This window comes from Pleurodeles waltl, chromosome 5 (genome assembly GCF_031143425.1).
Source record: "Pleurodeles waltl isolate 20211129_DDA chromosome 5, aPleWal1.hap1.20221129, whole genome shotgun sequence".
In the NCBI taxonomy this organism is placed as follows: domain Eukaryota; kingdom Metazoa; phylum Chordata; class Amphibia; order Caudata; family Salamandridae; genus Pleurodeles; species Pleurodeles waltl.
Window position 1 is genome coordinate 524,953,352 of NC_090444.1, and position 13,805 is coordinate 524,967,156.

Below are 13,805 nucleotides of genomic sequence, written 5' to 3' on the forward strand. Positions count from 1 at the left end.
GTGGCGATCCAACACCTCAGGAGGGACCCCAGGACTACTCTAAGACTGTGAGTACAAAAACCTGTCCCCCCTGAGCCCCCACAGCGCCGCCTGCAGAGGGAATCCCGAGGCTTCCCCTGACCGCGACTCTTTTGAATCCTAAGTCCCGACACCTGGGAGAGACCCTGCACCCGCAGCCCCCAGGACCTGAAGGACCGGACTTTCACTGGAGAAGTGACCCCCAGGAGTCCCTCTCCCTTGCCCAAGTGGAGGTTTCCCCGAGGAACCCCCCCCTTTCCTGCCTGCAGCGCTGAAGAGATCCCTAGATCTCCCATTGACTTCCATTACAAACCCGACGCTTGTTTCTACACTGCACCCGGCCGCCCCCGCGCTGCTGAGGGTGAAATTTCTGTGTGGACTTGTGTCCCCCCCGGTGCCCTACAAAACCCCCCTGGTCTGCCCTCCGAAGACGCGGGTACTTACCTGCAAGCAGACCGGAACCGGGGCACCCCCTTCTCTCCATTCTAGCCTATGTGTTTTGGGCACCACTTTGAACTCTGCACCTGACCGGCCCTGAGCTGCTGGTGTGGTGACTTTGGGGTTGCTCTGAACCCCCAACGGTGGGCTACCTTGGACCAAGAACTGAACCCTGTAAGTGTCCTACTTACCTGGTAAAACTAACAAAAACTTACCTCCCCCAGGAACTGTGAAAATTGCACTAAGTGTCCACTTTTAAAACAGCTATTTGTCAATAACTTGAAAAGTATACATGCAATTTTGATGATTTGAAGTTCCTAAAGTACTTACCTGCAATACCTTTCGAATGAGCTATTACATGTAGAATTTGAACCTGTGGTTCTTAAAATAAACTAAGAAAAGATATTTTTCTATATAAAAACCTATTGGCTGGATTTGTCTCTGAGTGTGTGTACCTCATTTATTGTCTATGTGTATGTACAACAAATGCTTAACACTACTCCTTGGATAAGCCTACTGCTCGACCACACTACCACAAAATAGAGCATTAGTATTATCTATTTTTTACCACTATTTTACCTCTAAGGGGAACCCTTGGACTCTGTGCATGCTATTCCTTACTTTGAAATAGCACATACAGAGCCAACTTCCTACAACTGGTCACTGGGAGGACAGAGTTCGACTACCAGCAGTGGCTTTTCAATCACTACAATGGTGGATGCACAGACCTCACCTGTCGATAGGTTCTCCGTTTCACCAGACAATTCCAGTCGACACTCTGGTAACGGATGCGTCTCTTCAGGGTTGGGGTGCTCATCTGGGTTCCTTCCAAGCTCGGGGTCTGTGGTCCGACAAGGAAAAGAACTATCACATAAATCTACTGGAACTCAGAGCAGTCCATCTGGCTCTCAAATCTTTCTCTCCATTGGTTCAGGGGAAATCTATCCTAATTCAGACAGAAAATACAACCACAATGTATTACCTGAACAAACAGGGGGGAACAAGATCACTACCTCTGTCTCGAGAATCCCAGACGATATGGCATTGGCTCCTGGCCAGGGGAATGTCTATCACTGCGGTACACCTGCCAGGTCAGCAAAACGTAGAGGCAGATTTCCTGAGCAGACATCTGGAAGACGCGCACGACTGGGTCCTACACGACGAAGTCGTCGAGGACATCTTCGGTCAATGGGGTCGACCCCAGTTGGATCTCTTTGCAGACGAAACAAACAAGAAATGCCCAGACTTCGCATCCAGGTTCTGCCGTCCGGGATCTCAAGGGAATGCCCTGTTGATCAACTGGTCAGGGACATTTCTCTACGCCTTTCCACCGATTCCCCTCATACCGGCAGTAATCAACAAATTTTACAACTCCAGAACCAGAATGATTCTGATAGCGCCACAATGGCCCCGCCAATTCTGGTACACGGACCTACTCAACTTATCGGAAAGACCTCACAGGAGGTTGCCGTGCAGACCGGATCTCCTGAGCAGAATGGAAGGCAGAATCCTACATCCCAACCTTCCCTCTCTGAGCTTGACAGCATGGCTCCTGAATTCCTACAGTATGGGCACCTAGGGCTCTCACAGGAGTGCATGAGCATCTTGAAAGAGTCAAAACGACCTTCCACGCGGCGTTCTTACGCTTTTAAGTGGAAGAGATTTTACATCTGGTGCTCTCAACAAGGTATAAATCCCATACGAGCTCAGGAGGACGTCGTACTGTCCTATTTACTTCATCTGGAGAAGTCTGGTCTGCAGGTATCTTCTATTAAGGTTCATTTGTCTGCAATTACAGCGTATCGGAAGTCGCCTTCTCAGGAATCCTTCTTTACGATACCTGTAGTCAAGGATTTTTTAGAAGGCTTGAAAAAGGTTTTTCCTCCCATTCGGAGACCACCTTCTCCATGGGAACTGAATGTAGTCCTGTCAAAACTTATGGGCCCTCCTTTTGAACCTATCCACAAGGCCTCTTTACAGCACCTTACGTGGAAGACGGCTTTTTTGGTGGCCATTACTTCAGCGAGGAGGGTCAGCGAAATTCAGGCTCTGTCTTGCAGAGAACCGTACATGGTTTTTCACGATAATAGAGTGGTTCTGCGAACTCACCCATCTTTCCTTCCGAAGGTGGTGTCAGAATTCCATATCAATCAGACTATATCTTTACCGACTTTTTTTTCCCAAGCCGGAGACTCCGGCTGAGAAAGCATTGCATTCTTTAGACTTGAAAAGAGTGCTGAAATTCTATTTGGACAAAACAAAACCGATTAGACATTCTAACCATTTGTTTCTAAATTATGGTCATTTAAGAACAGGAGAGGCAGCGTCTAAACGAACGATATCAAGATGGATTGTGTCTTGTATTGTTAACTCTTACCAACTGGCTAATAAGAGATTACTGGCTAGGCCAAAAGCGCATTCCACAAGGGGAAAAGCGGCTACTGCTGCCCTCCTTAACAATGTACCAATTTCCGAGATTTGTAAGGCTGCTACATGGAAGTCTGTGCATACCTTTACTAAGCATTACTGTTTAGACTCGGATGCAAGAGCGGATGCCCAGGTGGGGCAGGCCTCTCTTAGAAATCTATTTGCATGAATATATATCTTTTCCTGCACTTCTTTCAGACAGTCCGCAGAGTTTAGGGATGGGCTTGCTAATCTATTCAATGTTTATGACTATTGATGAGGATCCCCTGGAAGAGAAGGATAAGTTACTTACCTGTAAATCCTAGTTCTCTTCCAGGGGTATCCTCATCAAAGTCATAAACAACCCACCCTCCTCCCCGGACTCAAGTCTCCTGGAAGTGCAGGACAGATTATCTTTCTGATCAGTTACACAGATTGTCACCGTAAAAAAGTACTGACCTAACTGTGAACCAACTGTCACCTTCCCTTCACCCCTGAGGCATGGTGGGATACTGGAGGTGCTCAGGGTCTTAAAGGCACGGTGCCAAAGTTTTTATGGTTCTCCTGTGTTAACCTGCATGCAGCCTATTGGCTAAGAATGCTTCATTGTTTTTCAATGTAGTTTTTTCTATTTTTCTCTGCTATTTACTGCTGTTTACTTCCCCAAGTCCAGTTTTTGGGGGCTTAGGTAGATATTTATGATCTATTGTGATTTTATAATATAAAAAAAAAAAAAAAAAAAAAAAACTTGCATAGAAATAAAGCATTTTAGCCTATTTATGATTATAGCCTGCATTGCTGTTTTACACATGATAATATGTATGTATTTTATATATATGCTCCGGGGTCCCCGCACAAGGGCGGGAATATTCAATGTTTATGACTTTGAGGATACCCCTGGAAGAGAACTAGGATTTACAGGTAAGTAACTTATCCATTTTGCACACTATGGGTGTCACAAAGACAGAATTTAGTAGTCTGGATTTAGTGGTGATTCATCGGGACCTAACATAATCCCTAATGCTCACTAAGAGTGAGAATAATGTGTCAATTACATCAATATCATCTACAAACTTCCAGTAGGATTCTGCACATCAGAATGTCTGGACCTAGATAAAAAGACATAATAAAAATCGAATATAAAAAATGTTGTGAAAAAAAGTCTCACCCTTAAAATACCTGCATTGTGTAGGTGAACAGTGCAAACCATAATTGAAGGATGCTTTGCATGTTTTACACCCACCGGCAGCACAAACACACCCACAGAATAAATCTTGCCCTCTAGTATGCGGTACAGACCCCTTGGGGATGGCATGGGCACTTGCTGCTTTCCTAGTAAATAAATCAACTCAAAATAAGGGAAACCAACGCAGAGTAAATGAATAAATGTATCATGTTCACCCTAGCTCCTTTGCTACTTGTAGAATTCTCTCCACACCTAAAAATAAAAATGCATGTTGATTTTGAGACAAAATTGAGTGTTTCAATAATGTCATGTCCCATTAAAATCATGTTTAGTATAATACTGAATAGAATGGTAGTTGTGTTCCTCCAGTCTGTCTCTGCTGCAGGAACATTGAGAATCAAAGTTTGTCTGTAGCAGCTCACAGATGGTGTAATATGACCCCAGTAAGACCGCTCCCACCACTTTATCTCAGTAGTTGTGAAGTAACGCAAATAAAAATCAAGGCCTGTTCGTAGTTCTCAGCTGGTTTATAATTACCCCAGTGACTGCTCCCACCAGCTAATTGCCTCTCTAATCTAACACATTAGAGCCTGTTTGCGGAAAATTCGCATCAGACTGTTAAAAGGGCAAAAATCTGCATTCACCAAATACTGCTTTAAAATGTTAAAACAGAGAAAGTTACGATACTGTCGATGTTATTTGTTTGGCCCCAGTATAACTCCTTCCAGTTAGTTTGTCTAAACTCATTATGCTGACCCAATCATATAAGGCATAGACTGGGATTCTGGCCGTGAGTTCGTTTGAAATACTGACTATAGTCCTGCAAATCATTCCCCTGTTTGAAACCCCCACATGTGGAGCATAAAAAACACACTGAGTAGCGGTGACCAGTGTTTGTGTGTGGTTTGTTTGGGAGGTGGGGGCGGGGTGGATGGATTTAGGAGCAAGCATTGTTGCTACATGAACAAGTCCCATGAGACTGTAATATCCCGTTGATAATGCAGTGTTATGACATTCTTACTGCTTCCCCCAAACCAACACTTCTAAGTTGTCGGCACGAGGTTACCAATAGCAAATTGGGCCCACCTGCTCCAAGTAGGCGTAAAGTGGAGAGCTTTTTTTTTTAAAACAGAAATGTATACTCAATACTTTCTCCTGAGCAGCGGTCAAGTAGTCCTACCCTCTCCATGCTCCCTGGAATAAATACGGAGCAGGAGAGTGCCTGTTATAAGCCCTGCAAATAAGGGGGAGGAAATATGTGCTAAAAACTAAGGAAGGGCAGAAAAAGGGACTGTTACAAGGCGGCCATCTTTGAATAGTGTGAAGGATTAGTGTTGGTTATAATCCCAACTAGAAGTGTAGAAAAATGTGATGAGGGATTATGCATAAATGCAAACACTGTTCGTTGTTAATCATCTGACCAAACACTGCAAATTTGACATTGTGATATCTAACCTGCAAGAAAACCATAAAAAAAAATATGAAGTGGTCATTGATAAAGACAAATAGTCTTGATTTGTGGTGCAGCAGCAATACTAGCTTCAGGAGCTTAGTCTGTCTAATACATAGAGAAGAGACAAACCGCTGTACTGTAATACTAAAATCTGAGAATACAAATTGTAAGACATTATCTACAAAACAAATTGACTGAAGATAGAATTTGCCTTGTAATCCAGACTTTCCATTTATTTCAATATTTTGCCAAGTAAATAGTCAAACCGAACATTAATACAGTATCAAATCCTGGCTCTGGATGGAAAAGTGTTGAGAAATAGCACTACGTTTTCCCCCAAAAAATAAATCGGAAAGAGATTGCACAAGAATTGATTGTCCGTGAAAAGTATGTGTGAAGGCATGAAGGTATAATTGCCTAATGTGAGCCCCCAACGTCTGTTTGAACGTGACTCGCCAGTGGACCTCAGTTTGCCTTGACGTTTTATTGTCTACCACAACCTTACCATAATTTACATATATTTGAGTTGCAATGTGCAAGCATATTACTGTGGAGCCTTCTGGCATTGGATTTTTATTTTGAACATCTAAACCCCAGAACCAATTATCTTTATTTTTGTAGCTTTTTTCGTATTCAGTTTTTATATTCTGAACACACATTGGTTTGGACGGAAATTCTCATTCTGACTGAATTGCATGTATTTGTTACACAGTGTGTGTTGCACATTTCTCTGGGTGTTTGACTTGCTGCTCAAGTAGTTTGCCTAACAAGCTATGACTTCCCTTATGAAAAATTTGTAAAGCACTAGCCTCGAGGGTGCACATATGTGCATGGAAATAAGTATACTTATGTGCCAGTTCTTAACTGTTAATTTTTGTGGTGTACCCAAGCCTACACACAATTTGGCAAAAAAAGAGCAGTGGTAGGGGAGTTCACCTTTTGCTAATTGTTAGCCCAGATAGTTTAAATATGGATAAATGTTGGTTAGATTTGAACGGTCTAGAAAATTATTGGACGCAAATTGTTCCTTGCAATGTAAATGAACTTGGATATGCAAAGAACAACCTACTTCATAAAGCCATCTATCTGTTTATCTCACTCAGATATTTGTTTTTTTTCCTCTTTAGGTGTAGCTCTTTTGCCATTTGTTGATGAACGTCGCCTGAGAGCCGCCCTTGCAGAAGTTTACCCAGACCTCACTTCTGAGGAAAGTAAGAAGCCTTATTGCTTGTGATACTGTTTTTCTAGCTTCCTTGTACTTGCCTTTCATGCACTCCTGATCTTTTTAAGTTAATCTTGAATTAAATCCTTGTAATTGTTCCAAAGGAAATTTGACATTTGCTTCACAAAGTCTTTGGTTGTAAATTGAGTGACTAGGGATGGAAAAATAACAATAGTATTGAAACCCACTGTAGGACGTTGGCTCTGTATGTGCTATTTCAAAGTAAGGAATAGCATGCACAGAGTCCAAGGGTTCCCCTTAGAGGTAAAATAGTGGTAAAAATAGATAATACTAATGCTCTATTTTGTGGTAGTGTGGTCGAGCAGTAGGCTTATCCAAGGAGTAGTGTTAAGCATTTGTTGTACATACACATAGACAATAAATGAGGTACACACACTCAGAGACAAATCCAGCCAATAGGTTTTTGTATAGAAAAATATCTTTTCTTAGTTTATTTTAAGAACCACAGGTTCAAATTCTACATGTAATATCTCATTCGAAAGGTATTGCAGGTAAGTACTTTAGGAACTTCAAATCATCAAAATTGCATGTATACTTTTCAAGTTATTCACAAATAGCTGTTTTAAAAGTGGACACTTAGTGCAATTTTCACAGTTCCTAGGGGAGGTAAGTATTTGTTAGGTTAACCAGGTAAGTAAGACACTTACAGGGCTTAGTTCTTGGTCCAAGGTAGCCCACCGTTGGGGGTTCAGAGCAACCCCAAAGTCACCACACCAGCAGCTCAGGGCCGGTCAGGTGCAGAGTTCAAAGTGGTGCCCAAAACACATAGGCTAGAATGGAGAGAAGGGGGTGCCCCGGTTCCGGTCTACTTGCAGGTAAGTACCCGCGTCTTCGGAGGGCAGACCAGGGGGGTTTTGTAGGGCACCGGGGGGGACACAAGTCCACACAGAAATTTCACCCTCAGCAGCGCGGGGGCGGCCGGGTGCAGTGTAGGAACAGGCGTCGGGTTTGTAATGTTAGTCTATGAGAGATCTCGGGATCTCTTCAGCGCTGCAGGCAGGCAAGGGGGGGGTTCCTCGGGGAAACCTCCACTTGGGCAAGGGAGAGGGACTCCTGGGGGTCACTCCTCCAGTGAAAGTCCGGTCCTTCAGGTCCTGGGGGCTGCGGGTGCAGGGTCTCTCCCAGGTGTCGGGACTTAGGATTCAAAGAGTCGCGGTCAGGGGAAGCCTCGGGATTCCCTCTGCAGGCGGCGCTGTGGGGGCTCAGGGGGGACAGGTTTTTGTACTCACAGTCTTAGAGTAGTCCTGGGGTCCCTCCTGAGGTGTTGGATCGCCACCAGCCGAGTCGGGGTCGCCGGGTGCAGTGTTGCAAGTCTCACGCCTTTTGCGGGGAGCTTGCAGGGTTCTTTAAAGCTGCTGGAAACAAAGTTGCAGCCTTTCTTGGAGCAGGTCCGCTGTCCTCGGGAGTTTCTTGTCTTTTCGAAGCAGGGGCAGTCCTCAGAGGATGTCGAGGTCGCTGGTCCCTTTGGAAGGCGTCGCTGGAGCAGGATCTTTGGAAGGCAGGAGACAGGCCGGTGAGTTTCTGGAGCCAAGGCAGTTGTCGTCTTCTGGTCTTCCTCTGCAGGGGTTTTTCAGCTAGGCAGTCCTTCTTCTTGTAGTTGCAGGAATCTAATCTTCTAGGGTTCAGGGTAGCCCTTAAATACTAAATTTAAGGGCGTGTTTAGGTCTGGGGGGTTAGTAGCCAATGGCTACTAGCCCTGAGGGTGGGTACACCCTCTTTGTGCCTCCTCCCAAGGGGAGGGGGTCACAATCCTAACCCTATTGGGGGAATCCTCCATCTGCAAGATGGAGGATTTCTAAAAGTCAGAGTCACCTCAGCTCAGGACACCTTAGGGGCTGTCCTGACTGGCCAGTGACTCCTCCTTGTTGCTTTCTTTGTTCCCTCCAGCCTTGCCGCCAAAAGTGGGGGCCGTGGCCGGAGGGGGCGGGCAACTCCACTAAGCTGGAGTGCCCTGCTGGGCTGTGACAAAGGGGTGAGCCTTTGAGGCTCACCGCCAGGTGTCACAGCTCCTGCCTGGGGGAGGTGTTAGCATCTCCACCCAGTGCAGGCTTTGTTACTGGCCTCAGAGTGACAAAGGCACTCTCCCCATGGGGCCAGCAACATGTCTCTGGTGTGGCAGGCTGCTGGAACTAGTCAGCCTACACAGACAGTCGGTTAAGTTTCAGGGGGCACCTCTAAGGTGCCCTCTGTGGTGTATTTTACAATAAAATGTACACTGGCATCAGTGTGCATTTATTGTGCTGAGAAGTTTGATACCAAACTTCCCAGTTTTCAGTGCAGCCATTATGGTGCTGTGGAGTTCGTGTTTGACAGACTCCCAGACCATATACTCTTATGGCTACCCTGCACTTACAAGGTCTAAGGTTTTGTTTAGACACTGTAGGGGTACCATGCTCATGCACTGGTACCCTCACCTATGGTATAGTGCACCCTGCCTTAGGGCTGTAAGGCCTGCTAGAGGGGTGTCTTACCTATACTGCATAGGCAGTGAGAGGCTGGCATGGCACCCTGAGGGGAGTGCCATGTCGACTTACTCGTTTGGTCCTCACTAGCACACACAAGCTGGCAAGCAGTGTGTCTGTGCTGAGTGAGAGGTCTCCAGGGTGGCATAAGACATGCTGCATCCCTTAGAGACCTTCCTTGGCATCAGGGCCCTTGGTACTAGAAGTACCAGTTACAAGGGACTTATCTGGATGCCAGGGTCTGCCAATTGTGGATACAAAAGTACAGGTTAGGGAAAGAACACTGGTGCTGGGGCCTGGTTAGCAGGCCTCAGCACACTTTCAATTGTAAACATAGCATCAGCAAAGGCAAAAAGTCAGGGGGCAACCATGCCAAGGAGGCATTTCCTTACACAACCCCCCCCCAAACGAAAGAGGATGAGACTAACCTTTCCCAAGAGAGTCTTCATTTTCTAAGTGGAAGAACCTGGAAAGGCCATCTGCATTGGCATGGGCAGTCCCAGGTCTGTGTTCCACTATAAAGTCCATTCCCTGTAGGGAGATGGACCACCTCAACAGTTTAGGATTTTCACCTTTCATTTGCATCAGCCATTTGAGAGGTCTGTGGTCAGTTTGAACTAGGAAGTGAGTCCCAAAGAGGTATGGTCTCAGCTTCTTCAGGGACCAAACCACAGCAAAGGCCTCCCTCTCAATGGCACTCCAACGCTGCTCCCTGGGGAGTAACCTCCTGCTAATGAAAGCAACAGGCTGGTCAAGGCCATCATCATTTGTTTGGGACAAAACTGCCCCTATCCCATGTTCAGAGGCATCAGTCTGCACAATGAACTGCTTAGAATAATCTGGAGCTTTGAGAACTGGTGCTGAGCACATTGCTTGTTTCAGGGTGTCAAAGGCCTGTTGGCAGTCCACAGTCCAGTTCACTTTCTTGGGCATTTTCTTGGAGGTGAGCTCAGTGAGGGCTGTCACAATGGATCCATATCCCTTCACAAACCTCCTGTAGTACCCAGTCAAGCCAAGGAATGCCCTGACTTGAGTCTGGGTTTTTGGAGCTACCCAGTCCAGAATGGTCTGGATCTTGGGTTGGAGTGGCTGAACTTGGCCTCCACCTACAAGGTGGCCCAAGTAAACCACAGTTCCCTGCCCTATCTGGCATTTGGATGCCTTGATAGAGAGGCCTGCAGATTGCAGAGCCTTCAAAACCTTCTTCAGGTGGACCAGGTGATCCTGCCAGGTGGAGCTAAAGACAGCAATATCATCAAGATAAGCTGTGCTAAAGGACTCCAAGCCAGCAAGGACTTGATTCACCAACCTTTGGAAGGTGGCAGGGGCATTCTTTAAACCAAAGGGCATAACAGTAAACTGATAATGCCCATCAGGTGTGGAGAATGCTGTCTTTTCTTTTGCTCCAGGCGCCATTTTTATTTGCCAGTACCCTGCTGTCAAGTCAAAGGTACTTAGAAATTTGGCAGCACCTAACTTATCAATGAGCTCATCAGCTCTTGGAATTGGATGGGCATCTGTCTTGGTGACAGAGTTGAGCCCTCTGTAGTCCACACAAAACCTCATCTCTTTCTTTCCATCTTTGGTGTGAGGTTTGGGGACTAAGACCACTGGGCTAGCCCAGGGGCTGTCAGAGCGCTCAATCACTCCCAATTCCAGCATCTTGTGGACTTCCATCTTGATGCTTTCCTTAACATGGTCAGACTGTCTGAAGATTTTGTTCTTGACAGGCATGCTGTCTCCTGTGTCCACATCATGGGTACACAGGTGTGTCTGACCAGGGGTTAGGGAGAAAAGCTCAGGAAACTGTTGTAGGACTCTCCTACAATCAGCCTGCTGTTGGCCAGAGAGGGTGTCTGAGTAGATCACTCCATCTACTGTGCCATCTTTTGGGTCTGATGACAGAAGATCAGGGAGAGGTTCACTCTCTGCCTCCTGATCCTCATCTGTTACCATTAACAGATTCACATCAGCCCTGTCATGGAAGAGCTTAAGGCGGTTCACATGGATCACCCTCTTGGGGCTCCTGCTTGTGCCCAGGTCCACCAGGTAGGTGACCTGACTCTTCCTCTCTAGCACTGGGTAAGGGCCACTCCATTTGTCCTGGAGTGCCCTGGGAGCCACAGGCTCCAGAACCCAGACTTTCTGCCCTGGTTGGAACTCAACCAGTGCAGCCTTTTGGTCATACCAAAACTTCTGGAGTTGTTGGCTGGCCTCAAGGTTTTTGGTTGCCTTTTCCATGTACTCTGCCATTCTAGAGCGAAGGCCAAGTACATAGTCCACTATGTCCTGTTTAGGCTCATGGAGAGGTCTCTCCCAGCCTTCTTTAACAAGGGCAAGTGGTCCCCTTACAGGATGACCAAACAGAAGTTCAAAGGGTGAGAACCCTACTCCCTTCTGTGGTACCTCCCTGTAAGCGAAAAGCAGACATGGCAGGAGGACATCCCATCTCCTTTTGAGTTTTTCTGGGAGCCCCATGATCATGCCCTTTAATGTCTTGTTGAATCTCTCAACTAAGCCATTAGTTTGTGGATGGTAAGGTGTAGTGAATTTATAAGTCACTCCACACTCATTCCACATGTGCTTTAGGTATGCTGACATGAAGTTGGTACCTCTGTCAGACACCACCTCCTTAGGGAAACCCACTCTGGTAAAGATACCAATGAGGGCCTTGGCTACTGCAGGGGCAGTAGTCGACCTAAGGGGAATAGCTTCAGGATACCTGGTAGCATGATCCACTACTACCAGGATATACATATTTCCTGAGGCTGTGGGAGGTTCCAGTGGACCAACTATGTCCACACCCACTCTTTCAAAGGGCACCCCCACCACAGGAAGTGGAATGAGGGGGGCCTTTGGATGCCCACCTGTCTTACCACTGGCTTGACAGGTGGGGCAGGAGAGGCAAAACTCCTTAACCATGTTGGACATATTGGGCCAGTAGAAGTGGTTGACTAACCTCTCCCACGTCTTGGTTTGTCCCAAATGTCCAGCAAGGGGAATGTCATGGGCCAATGTTAGGATGAACTCTCTGAACAGCTGAGGCACTACCACTCTCCTAGTGGCACCAGGTTTGGGGTCTCTGGCCTCAGTGTACAGGAGCCCATCTTCCCAATAGACCCTATGTGTTCCATTTTTCTTGCCTTTGGACTCTTCAGCAGCTTGCTGCCTAAGGCCTTCAAGAGAGGGACAGGTTTCTTGTCCCTTACACAGCTCCTCCCTTGAGGGTCCCCCTGGGCCTAAGAGCTCAACCTGATAAGGTTCAAGCTCCAAAGGCTCAGTTCCCTCAGAGGGCAGAACTTCTTCCTGAGAAGAGAGGTTCCCTTTCTTTTGCTGTGTTGCAGTTGGTTTCCCAACTGACTTTCCTGTTCTCTTGGTAGGCTGGGCCATTTTTCCAGACTCCAGCTCTACTTTTTCACCCTGTGCCTTGCATTGTGCTCTTGTTTTCACACACACCAGTTCAGGGATACCCAGCATTGCTGCATGGGTTTTTAGCTCTACCTCAGCCCATGCTGAGGACTCCAGGTCATTTCCAAGCAGACAGTCCACTGGGATATTTGAGGAGACCACCACCTGCTTCAGGCCATTGACCCCTCCCCATTCTAAAGTAACCATTGCCATGGGATGTACTTTTCTCTGATTGTCAGCGTTGGTGACTGTGTAAGTTTTTCCAGTCAGGTATTGGCCAGGGGAAACCAGTTTCTCTGTCACCATGGTGACACTGGCACCTGTATCCCTCAGGCCCTCTATTCTAGTCCCATTAATTAAGAGTTGCTGTCTGTATTTTTGCATGTTAGGCGGCCAGACAGCTAGTGTGGCTAAATCCACCCCACCCTCAGAAACTAGAGTAGCTTCAGTGTGGACCCTGATTTGCTCTGGGCACACTGTTGATCCCACTTGGAGACTAGCCATACCAGTGTTACCTGGATGGGAGTTTGGAGTGGAACCTTTCTTGGGACAGGCCTTGTCTCCAGTTTGGTGTCCATGCTGTTTACAGCTATGACACCAGGCCTTTTTGGGATCAAAGTTTTTACCCTTGTACCCATTGTTTTGTGAAGAGGCTCTGGGCCCACCCTCCTGTGCAGGTTTTTGGGGGCCTGTGGAAGACTCTTTACTATTTTTAGTTTTGGTTGTCTCATCACCCTTCTGCTGGGGAGTCTTCGTGACCCCTTTCTTTTGGTCACCCCCTGTTGAAGTCTTGGACACCCTTGTCTTGACCCAATGGTCCGCCTTCTTTCCCAATTCTTGGGGAGAAATTGGTCCTAGGTCTACCAGATGCTGATGCAGTTTATCATTGAAACAATTACTTAACAGGTGTTCTTTCACAAATAAATTGTACAGCCCATCATAATTACTTACACCACTGCCTTGAATCCAACCATCTAGTGTTTTCACTGAGTAGTCAACAAAGTCAACCCAGGTCTGGCTCGAGGATTTTTGAGCCCCCCTGAACCTAATCCTGTACTCCTCAGTGGAGAATCCAAAGCCCTCAATCAGGGTACCCTTCATGAGGTCATAAGATTCTGCATCTTGTCCAGAGAGTGTGAGGAGTCTATCCCTACACTTTCCTGTGAACATTTCCCAAAGGAGAGCACCCCA

At 46.6% G+C, this 13,805-nt stretch overlaps 1 protein-coding gene across 1 annotated transcript in view; it reads left to right on the plus strand.

Moving 5' to 3' along the window:
- Positions 1–13,805, plus strand: part of XRN2 (5'-3' exoribonuclease 2) — a 705,538-nt gene that overhangs the window by 363,331 nt on the left and 328,402 nt on the right. The window contains exon 24 of the mRNA XM_069234351.1: positions 6,629–6,712. Within this exon, the coding sequence (XP_069090452.1) occupies positions 6,629–6,712 (84 nt within the window). The remainder of the gene's footprint in view (positions 1–6,628; positions 6,713–13,805) is intronic.